The sequence below is a fragment of the Monopterus albus genome, unplaced genomic scaffold (genome assembly GCF_001952655.1).
Source record: "Monopterus albus unplaced genomic scaffold, M_albus_1.0 scaffold127.1, whole genome shotgun sequence".
In the NCBI taxonomy this organism is placed as follows: domain Eukaryota; kingdom Metazoa; phylum Chordata; class Actinopteri; order Synbranchiformes; family Synbranchidae; genus Monopterus; species Monopterus albus.
Genome location: NW_018128007.1, coordinates 318,058 through 329,947, shown reverse-complemented (window position 1 = coordinate 329,947; position 11,890 = coordinate 318,058). Strand labels below are relative to the sequence as shown.

The following is an 11,890-nucleotide window of genomic DNA, read 5'->3' as shown; positions in this document are numbered from 1 at the left end:
ACTGAAAAACAACAACAAACTCCGTCGGGAGGAATATGTGCATCACTAAAATATGCCCTACTGAAAAACTATAAACTCCGCAGGGCGAAACATTAACTTCAGCTTCATAACTTCTAAATTCTAAATATATAAAAATTTAGAACATGCACCACAAACTGCAGGCAACTGGAATGTTCTCTGTTAAAACGTGTTATGTATTAGATATTTTTGTTTATTTTATGTAATGTCCATTTGGAATAGCATTGTGTAAATACTTTTGTTTGGGAAACAGGTTTGGAAACTCAGATGTCCGAGTTTTCCACGTGTCCTTAAACGCACCGTGCATTCGTGGACCGTGGACTTTTGAGAGTGCGGAAAAACACTCTCAAAAATCCGTGTGTGCGCGGAAGGTGATTCGTGTGTGTTAGACGATCCACGCATGCGTAGGTAACAATGTGTATGTACTTTCTAAAGAACTGCACACGAAAAATCGATTTTAAGCATTTGTAAAATGTGTTTTATGTGCAGTTTTTACAGCATGCATTTGTGAACAGCATGACACACACACACACACACAAATGGCTTTATTACAGACAAAACGTTAAACACACATTTGTAACATTTTTGATAGTATTTTATCTCCATAAAGATACAGTTACATCAAATGTATACATCACATATTGCATCTACTTTTCTACAGTCATAGCAAATGTGTAAATGTCACACTTACTGTACTGTATATCACTATACGATGTTGTACTGTTTACTGTGAGGTACAGTTGCTGCATGCTCATGCATGTTTTACCTGTACATACTGGTAGCGCAGCAACATTTGGCTGCACCCTTCGACCAGCCTCAGCCATTGTAAGCCCATGATTGACAACGTCATCAGGAACACGTATATGTCCTCGGCCTCTTCTGCCTCTTCCTCTGTTTTGCCTCCCAACTCCTCCGCCACGCAGCCTCACTCCTCTTCCTCTTCTTCTTCTCTCTGGCTGTTGACCCCGTCCAATTCCTTGTCCTTCCATTGTGTTGTGCTCCAGCTATATGTATACTTGCCAGTTGATGGTTCATGAGATGCACCTTCATTAGGGAAAGTCAAGATTCACCTGGGAGCAATTTACCAATTCAGGACAGATTTAGAACTAATGACTAGGTGTTTTGGGGGTAAGACTATTGCACAGTGAACTATATAATACATTTTGATCAACATGACAAACAATTGATAATGTAGGAAACAGCAGAGAATTGTACATAATCATTTGCATGGATGTATTAAAGCATTTGCAACTTCTTCAGACAAACTGTAGCATAATGTCTGTGAATCTCTGGATCATGTCACATGCACCATAGTTTATTTTTTTTTAATGGTTCTTGATATCATCCACAGTATCCTCCTGAAAAGAGAAGTATTTGAGGCACTGAGGTGTGATAGCAACAAGCACTTCTAAAAAAGTGGTGTGATAATGTGATTTAGCTTGGATGAACATAGATTATTTTGCTTGAGTTTCACAACCTAAAACAAATTAATGCAAGTTGTGTGACCTGCAAAGTATCAGCTCATCAGCAGCAGGCCCAGTGAGGCCATCAGCCACAACACCTGCTCTCATCCATATGCTCTTAGCATCAGCCTGTTGGCTGATGTCAGAATCCTGCCTAGTTTAGGTATTGGTTTGTACTGTCTCCCCGAGATTTATCCAGAAACTGTAACTTGTGTTTGTGCTTTGAAAATCAGTGCAGTTTGCTGAACTGGAACAAAGTAATTTACAGTTTTATCTTTCTTCCTTTCCATCTCTCTTTTATTTCTTGAATTCTTTATTTAATAGTTTTTCTTGTCCTGTTGTTCTTCGCCTTTAACTAACTATAATTCAGGGTGATGGAGCTCAAGATTATTTATCAAAGCTTTTGTTCTTGCATCTGTGTGTGTGTTACAGAACTATTACAAGGAGCAACCTGCATTCAATCCAGACTCGTGTTTTCTCCAAGAACCCCCACTTGCACTACATGTGAGTACACACACACACACACACACACACACACACAATATCAACATTAACAATATGCCTGCATGCATAAATGTAAAAATACACACTGTAATTAATAACCATGGCCACAACCAAAGATGTGTGTCCTGGAAAAGAGAACACACACACACACACACACACACACACAGAGCAGTGTTCTGAAACGGGGCAATAATTTAATCAATTAAAAACTTTGTGGCTTAAGGATAAAGATGCTGTTAGCACTGAGGCTTTTAATTCCTTACTGGTGCTGAAAATAAATAAACACTTAACAGCATTTGCAGAAGGCAAAATAAGGTCATTTCAGAGATGTACATGTAAGTAAAGACATATTTTTGTTGTATAGTTTTCAAGCAGAGGTGTAGATATACTATGACTCTTAGTCCTTTTAGTCTATATCTTCCAAATCCTCAGAGCTACACAGCTGGTATACAGGTGCTTTCACAGTCTGTGTAGGACTCCTCATGGCCACTAAAATGACTTTGATATGAAAAATAGTTCTTTCTCTTTGAGAAGACTTCAACTCTAGATTAAAAGGTCACAAATTATACTTATGTTCAGGTTTATATTGTTATTTAAAGGTTCTACTACCCAACATCTAAACTCTTGTATGTTCATAAAGTTCCTTAGTTTCCTCAGCGCACCAGTAGCACCTCTTTTCACCTCTGTATGATCATGGTCTGTTTTAGCTCCTGGCCCCTTACCCTAAATTTCCAGTCTGCTCTGATTGGTCACCTCCCACAGCACTGAACAGGAACCACCTACCAACTCCAAGCCATGTTTCCAGATTCTGGACAGCTAAGGCCTTCAGTGTTAACTCTGATAAACTTGGTTGGTTAACATTAGCTGCATTTCTACTGTAAATTTCACCATAATAACCACTCTAAACCAAAAAGTAAACAACCAGATGTTCAAGTTGAAGCCTGCTCCTGTCACAGATCTGCTACTGTCACACCACTCTTGTTGTCTAACCTGGGCAGTGTTGTTTAATAGATAAAAACCCCAGTAACGTTTACACCAGGGGTGCCCAATACGTCGATCGCGATTGACCAGTCGATCGCAAAGGTAGTGTTGGTAGATCGCGTGCCATTCAAAAATAAATTAGATGTATCCGGCGTAAAACACATGCGATATGTTAACATGCAAATGGTCAGAGTGACGATTCGCTGTGACGACCCCTAACAGGAAAAGCAGAAAGTGACAATCATTCATATATAGCCTATCATCCATCCTCCCTATGGCATTTGCTACTTGATTGACATGCAGGGCAGCCAGTCTGAGATCTTGTTTTTTCTGACACACAAGTCACCAAACATGCACAGTCAACAGCACGAGCTACTGCAAAACTCCAATGAGCGAACTACCTTGTCAGCCTTTGAATTAATTTCTACTAAAGGGTATAAAATGAGTGGGGGAGCCGAATGAAGTAAGAAACCGAAAACGTACCAAAAACATTCCATACAGAATGGGAGGAGGACTTTTTTTTTCACAACGTTATATTCGAAATGTGTTTGCTTGATCTGCCAATCTACCATCACTATTCCGAAGAAGGGAAATGTGGAGTGGCACTTTCAGACCAAGCATAAAAACTATGACACTCATTCATACATATATGTTGTGTGTGTGTGTGTGTGTGTGCGTAGTATTTTTAGTGTGGGTCGATCATTTTGACTTGGTCATTTGAAAAGTAGCTCGCAAGGCGAAAAAGTGTGGGTACCCCTGGTTTACACAAGGTTTAATACTGTTACAACAAGGCTAGATAAACAAGCAAAGTTAGCACCATTTGGCTAAAAAAGTCTCTGGTACCTTGTGACTGTTCATTAATATTACTTTCCCAAACACTTAACCTGTTTCTGCCATTCTGCCTGTAATACAAGCGACTGTTAGCCACATTAGCTGTGCTGCATTACACTGTGGCTAATGTGACTAAGGTAAACAGGCTAACTTTATACACAAGCAGTAAAATAACTTTAAAATAGCCACATATCAGCAACAGGATGTGAGGTAGAGTCACAAAGTCGGAAAAAAATTTGAGCTGCAGTCTGGAAGTAAATCCAGTGTTGTACTGACCCTTGTTGAGAAAGCACTCCGAATTGAAATGATTAGCGTTAGCACATAACATTTTAAGGATATCTTCAGGAACATTTTCATAATAAATATACAATATCCACTGTGTCTTCACTGGTTCCGTGGATGAAGTAGGTAGAGACTTTTGTGCAACCAACAACCAAGCAGAATCCGTGTTTTCCTCTGAACTGTGCCATGTTGCTGTGCATCCGCTGTTCTAGTGAGAAAATCACAATGGCAGACCAGTAGTACCAAAAACTGATCTGCGCCATACGAAATGGCCTGCCGCGTCATTTTGTATGATGTCATAAAGAGAGACAAATCTGAACAGTGCATTTAAGCAGGGCTTTTTACAAATGCGGATAATGTAAAACAGGCACTGACTGCTCCTTTGTCTTGTTTTGTGTGTCTCTACACACACACCCATGTGAAAGTCAGAAAATGCTCTAAAAGTGAATTTTGCATAATATACGTCCTTTAAACATCCCCTTAGCTTTTAGAACCTTAAAGCTCAGGCAAATACCACATAGGCCTGAATATAAGATGATATGTATATATAGTATTTTCTTGAAATAATATTTTGTTTGAAGTTGTATTATATTTGAGGACTAGGCAATTAGACTACATATTTGCAATAAGAAACTTTAGCAAGTGTAAACTATGGGAGTTTCTCATGGCTAATGTAACGTGTTATGGTGGGCAGTTATTATTTAACAATGGGAAGCAGGTTTGCACACCAGATTTCCTAGTGACAGGGAAAGTGGTTTAGTCGAGCTTTGTGTAATAGAGGAGAAGACAGAGGATCCATCAAATACAAGAAAACCTATCAGCCCAAACTGTCATCATGAATTTCAGATTTTTTAAGCCCTGCCAAAGGCTATAGAGCCACCAACTCATTTTTGCTGTTGGCAGCAAGACAGTTTTTCACTACATTCCCTGAATCTGCAGTTCCTTTTCACTTGGTGGCCATCTGTTTGATGTATTTGAACTGCAGCATTCAGTGCCTGACCACTGCACTGAATTGTATTACACTGTATATGTGTTCACTTTATTTTGTCTACCCATTGCATTATTTCAATTAACAACATAATCTCATGATTGCAGCTACTGTGGTTGGTTAAAAGCTGTTTTGCATCTAGTATTCAGCTAGTTACGTAAATGTATTATAGTATAAATATTCTTTTTGTTCTTATGAGTTCAAAGGTTAAAGTCAGCTGTGTTATTACACATTAAAAAGAAATTACAAATGTAACATTAAGAGGTCATGGATGTTTCCTTGTATCCAGAGGGTGCAGTCATGTTGATGTTGGACCTTCTGCTGATCTTCACCACATATTGACTTTGCAATGTATTTTAAATATTTCATCAAACATTTCTGGTCTTCTGCACCTGGCAGCGTTGCCAAACTCAGCTGACTGTAGTGTTTTCTGTATTTCAAACATTTGTGAGCATATTGTTTGTGTTGAGTCTCTTTAAAAAAAGAGAAAAACCTGCTACTGCTGAATGTAGTATCTGAGAGTCATCTTTTCTTTTTCTATAGTATTCTTGCTGGCCTTATTTTTCTTCTATATCTTGGTAACCATTGATTTATTTAGTTTACATCCTTTAATCTGTACCTTCTCGTTTAACCATCCCCACATGTCTCTTTGTTTATCAAATGTCACCTTTGTCATTTTTGCTACCATTATATTATCAATGTTAGGCTGCTCTCTGTGAAAATTTAAGTGTTGCACATCTCAGGTAGTAACTGTGGAGCCTAGTACCTCTAACAGCCTCTGGGGAGGTCAGTCCTAATGGTTGACTGTTGTTGAAAAAGTACAGTGGTGGTAGTAAGAGAGAATATCATGTCACATTCATCTTATGAGTTTTCCAATACTATAAACACACCACAACCAGTGGTGTGATTTTATTTAATTATTTATTTGTTTGTATATTTATGTATATTTAGGGAGCATAAAAGTAAAGGTTCTTCTTAAAAAGTGCATCTAGAGTGTCCAAAGTTGTGTGAGGGCTGCAGTCTGCTCTGTGTCCTGATCAAAGTTCAAAGTGTTTATTTTGTCATATGCACAGTTAGGAAACATGTTTCCCTGTACAATGAAATTCTTCCTTTGCCGTCCACATGAATGCCACAAAATACAAATGAAATATAAAGTAGATAAATAAATAACACAAAATCTAAGGCACTTTAATCAGCACAGATGCAGCAATATAGTAGAAAAAAATATATACAAGAATATAACAGAATGTATGCTGCATGGGAGCAGCATGTGCAGCAGTCAACAGTCATTGTGCAATTATGCATGTGCAAACAGAATGTAAACAGTACATCACATATTTCTTGGTAATAAACTCCTCAGCTGTTTAGGAGTCTGATGGCAGAGGGAAAGAAAGAGTTTTTCAGTCTAGTGGTCCTACATTTCACACTTATGAACCTCCGGCCAGAGGGCAAAGATTGGCAGCTGATTGGTTGTACTTGTTGAACAACAGCTTCATGGAATTAGCATTTTTTGTGGTGGACACTAATATTTGCTTATGTTGGCAGAGCCCAGGTGATGAAACAAAAAGCTCTGGAAAAAAGAATGCCAGGTCCAGCACAAAATTCTAATCTGCCTTAATTATAACTGCCACACAAAGCAAAATGTACAGTAGCTTGTTATAATGCCACTCAACATCATTGCTGTAGTGGGTATGTAAAAAGCATGGCACTATTTGTCAAAGCAAGCCAGATTATTAGACTGCCAGTTTTAGGATGGCCACTTCCCCTACCACTACAGTTGCGGATAACTGCTATGTCCTGCCACTGACCTGTGGAGTGTGAGGACAGCAATGTGAATCTTTTGATACAAAGACTGCAACAACTCTCAAGCTGTTTTCTTTCACTCAACTATGAGGAGCCTCCTAAAGATGGCAAAACAAACACAGAGGTCTGGATGTACACCTCTGTTTGCCCAGGGCAACAAGTTGGAGTCTGTTTGGTAGTGATCCCCCACTGGCTTCCAAGCCAGAAACACAACATTGTTTCCAGGAATTGATCATGAGTTAGATGGGTCCTCATGTGTTGGGACAGAAATTTAAAATCAGATTTGGGATTGGATAGGGTTTAGTCATGTAGGTCAAACTTTGGGCCATATAGGCATAAAGTGCACTTGTGTTTAACAGTTTGGCCACTTTAAAATACAGTATGGCTGCATCAAACAAATAAATAGATTGCTGGAGTGCTCAAAGGTCTGCTTCCTTTAATGGTCAGGGGAGACAGACGCTTCGACCCTTCCTCAGAGTGAAGGATGAGGGCCATACTCGAAAAACACAGCACAAACTTAAGTGCATTGGGCTCAGGTGGGTTCAGACATGAAATACAATATGCTTGTTGGTTCAGGTTAAGCTCGGCCACTACACTACACTACAATATGTGGCTCAATCCATAATCTATCATGGGCTGGTCATAGTGTTGAATGCCAGTCCTTCCTAACTTTCTACCAAAGAGCAGGCAGACCTGAAAACACTCATGAGTTGTTCTTTGATAAGTCATACAGGTCAAAAACAACAACAACAACAATCTGTTGAAGTTTGGGTATGATGTATGTACCACGGGTATCACTGGTTTATTAGAATTCTGCTGCTATGGCACACAGACCCTTGAGTATAGTGCTTTTTCTGGTAAGTATGTCTAAATCTGCAGTTATATGAATAATGTGGGAAACGGTTTTCTGATATCCTGTACGCAGGGAGGTCCGAGGTGAGATTCAGCTTCAATACAAACCACAGATGGAGCTGATAAGTATCTTGCTCAAAGAGACTTCAGCGATGTGGATACTTGCTGACATGAGGCTTTAAACCCAGGTTCCCAAGTGAATGGCAGTCTTTCTCCTAAAATAGTGCCTATGTTGACCGGCGTACTGTACCGATGTCATCATGGTTATGATAGTAAACATGCCGAGTGCCACTGGACCTTTGTTGAGATGGTTACAAAAATAAACACAGTTAAAAGACGTATCAGTGCCTATTGGTCTTAAATAGGAAGTGAACAGCCTCCTGTGTTTTGTCTGTGGATACATGCACCCTGACCTCTTCCCAATGCAAAATTTGTCTCTGTAATAACCCACTCTTTTCACAATTATGACAGCCATGTTGCTGAACAATAACTTGTAACTAGGGGCTGTAATAAGATGCTTGCACAGACGACTCATAAGGTCCTTTTTTAGAAGATGTGAAGGATGGTCCTGTTAACAACTAGTCTAACCTTCAGCCCCTATATATGATTGGAATTACATTCCTCCTGTATTTATATGTTGCACAGATTTATGTACACTTGTACTTACATATACTGCAGGTGGAAGTAACGTTTGTGAGGGAAGCCTGTGTATAAGTTAAGAAGTCTTGTTCAAGGTTAGGTGGCCCATAAACCAGGATATAATCTTGTGTGTCTGTGGCGCGTAGGAGCTGTAATAGAGTGCTGCAGCCAGTAGGGACCAACACTCAAGCAATGACTACTAATCACACATGTGAAATTGGATGTGAAATTCATTCACAGGGATCCACTGTCATACCTTATTGGAGGATGATACAATGATCTACTGCCTTTTTAATTTTTTATATTTGTGAAACTCACATTTCAGATTATGGAATGCTTGATTAGGTTTTAGCAACCTCCTACTGTATATGGCCACAACAAAAACTATTTCCTGCACTGGTTACTGGTGTTACCTCAGTGCCAAAAGTAAAGTTAAAGGTTTGAAGTTGGTTTTACAGTGTCACGTTCATGGATTCACTTGCTTGTGTTTGGAGTCATAATCCTGTCCAAGAATAGCATGCTGAAGGCCTTATCTAGGGCAGAAGAAGAAAATTTGCATGTTCTTCACTGGGTAACTTGCAGGTCATAGAAGTAACTATCAATAGCAGGATGTACATTAAAATGGACCCTAACAGGAATGTAAAATATATACTCTGTATTTTGCATGTCTGTGTCTCCAGTAAAGACATGTTTATAATATGGCTTTGCATGGCTGCGGCCAACAGAATATTAATGGCTCTAGAATGACTGCAGTGAATGTGAAGGAAATCATTTCTATCCATTTATTAAACTGCGTGTATGAAGAGCTTATCCTCAAAGGCATGGCTAAAGGCTGGCGTTGAACTTTTAGAAAAAAGTATGGTCTTTGATAGACTTAAATTTTAAAGTTGCACTAAAACAAAATGCACATGTACTTTGTAAATATTATTAAGTATATTCTAGTCTTTATGACTATAAAGTACTACAGTTAGTGAGCACACAGCTGATGTGAGAAAATCAATAGCATTCATGTGCCCGACCACTTTTTGGCATCTTGTATGTTCTGGCATAGCAACTGTCTCCAAGGAGAAAACAGTGGCCAATCAGGGCTTCAGCCGGCTCCACATGGGAGAGGCCATCTTAGTGCTGCCGAGACTTCCTGAACAGCAGGAAGTGGGCAGATGGTGTTTGTTTCACTCTCTGTGTATTGGTATGTGGATTTGTGTGTGTGTGTGTGTGTGTGTGTGTGTGTGTGTGTGTGTGTGTCGTCTTCAAACAGACTGCTGCTTATTGAATTTAATTTATGTTAATCATTTTAATCAAAGAAGAAAACATCTTATTCTGTCCCTTTCACCTTCTCCATATTTGAATTTAATTAATCATGACTTCATTAAAAACTGTAATAATGGCATGTTTAGGAAGTGACTCAAGAGAAAACTGAATGGAACTTTGAGAATGCTGAATGAAAAGGAATATGGAAAATGAATGTGCTAAATGGGCACACTTTGTGTTTCTGTGCTTCATTGAGGTGTTCACTGTTGGTTAGCCACAACTATATAGTGTAGGGACATTTTAGCCAACTTGAAACAGATTTTGTATAGCTCATTAATTGAGATTCACTGCAGTGGCCTATGTGTTGGATGGACCTCACATCTGACATAAAAATTATTGTCAGTGTGGTGTCATTACTACACAGTTTCTGTCTCGTTATGCATTCACAGGCTGCCAGATATTTAGAAACTATAGTGCAGTCTGCGCTGTTAGCAGCAATCTACAGGATGTATCTACTGCAGGGGTTTTCAACTAATTGTGACCAAGGGACCACCATTCTGATTATTAGGATTATTGGGATATTAGGATTAGGATTAGTAACCCTTACCACCACTGCTGTGGGGTGGTTACACTGGAAAGGTGTTATTTTAATCCTGAAAGTCACTGTGTTGCTGTGTTCTACATTTTTTATATATTTGTATGAATTTGATTATTCACAAACAATAAGTAATGTGTGGAAAAGAGTTTAAAAATTTCCAAATTTGACATTATTGAATGCATGAGCAGGGACCACCTGCAATACCTTGACAGACCACCAGCGGGCCATAAACCACTGGTTGAAAAACTGATTTACTGGATGTAGTAACAATATACAATAAAGTGCACTAAAATATATTTACATTAATACAGTTTTTATGTGTTTTAATTAGTCTAAGAAGGATGAAGCCAATTACTTTGAAAAAAATGTTTGAGTAATCAGACCATAATGAAAGGTCCATATTTAAGATCCGACTACAACAAAAACTCAGTTTTTCCTTCATTGGTGACTTCCTTTTTTAAATATCAGCCTTTAGTATTGATGACAGATTGGATCCCCCTGGACATGGATAATACCAGACAGCACAAATCTGTGATGAGATATTCTGCCATCCTTCACAAGTGACTCTTCTTTGCTACCCTTTGCTGGAGGGGTGCTGGAGATAGTTGCAGCAGTATTGGTAATGACAAGTCAGCATTTGTACCACCATCAGTGAATAAAACAGAAATGAGCCTGTATCTGTGCTTGTCTATCTGTGGTCACACAGTCTCTTTTGATTCTGGCTTCTTCTGTGTCTGTCCTCTCCTCTCTGCTAGTGATGTAACAATATTGATTATTCATAGCTGAGATTGGCCCTCATCAGTATTCCTCTCAGGATAAGAGGGAAGTGGAGAGAGAACAAGACACACTTATCATATATATTTCTGTTTTTTTTTCTGATTGGCCTTCAATGCTGCCTGAGGACCACTGGGCTCTAAGCTAAGACTGAACTGCCTATATAGGCGTGATATATTACAGCTTCCAGACGACTTCACATTGTTGTTCTCTGGGCCTTACTGGAAGTCTTCCCCTCTATCTGACATGACAAACTCCAAATACAGATATAGTACCTGTGATTCTCAAAATTCAGGTCTCATTTCATATGAAGCCCTCTACGTCCTGCCCCCGTCTCACTGCTAGGCTGGAGCTGATTTCTGCCATCTGCCAATGTGCTACACATTGCTATATTGACCTTTGCCTGAGAAACAGAGAGGGATAATGTGCGAGACTGTTAATATACAGCTTAATAGCAGTAAAAAATGACTGCAATGATTGCAGCAGCAGTTCTTCTGTTGCCCATGGTGGATTAAATGATTGTAAAATACATTCTGAGGTGACACAGTAACAGGTTTCATTCATTCATTACCATTTCATAGCTAATACTATTTAAACTGGCTGGCTAGCTGCTAGCTACTCTGTATTGATGTCCTGTGTGTGAGGTCAGACTCGTCATATATGTGGTTAAAGTTCTAATAGAATATAAATATGACCCCAAGTTGAATTATATTATATTATAATATACATTATCTTTAATGATAATCATAATCACTATGTTATACACAAAAGAATTTTTTCTCCAGAACTGAGGCAGCCATCTCTGGCGCCAACTCTTATACACACACACACAGACTGATGGTGGCACTGTCCCTGCAAGGCCATCAGGAGCAACTTGGGATTCAGTGTCTTGCCCAAGGACACTTC

The 11,890-nt window shown here is 39.1% G+C and overlaps 1 protein-coding gene across 1 annotated transcript in view; it reads left to right on the top strand.

The window, feature by feature from the left end:
- The window catches only part of LOC109967270 (NT-3 growth factor receptor-like), a 410,435-nt gene that overhangs the window by 117,851 nt on the left and 280,694 nt on the right, over window positions 1–11,890 (top strand). Inside the window, exon 3 of the mRNA XM_020612721.1 lies at window positions 1,914–1,985. Coding sequence (XP_020468377.1) covers window positions 1,914–1,985 — 72 coding nt within the window. The remainder of the gene's footprint in view (window positions 1–1,913; window positions 1,986–11,890) is intronic.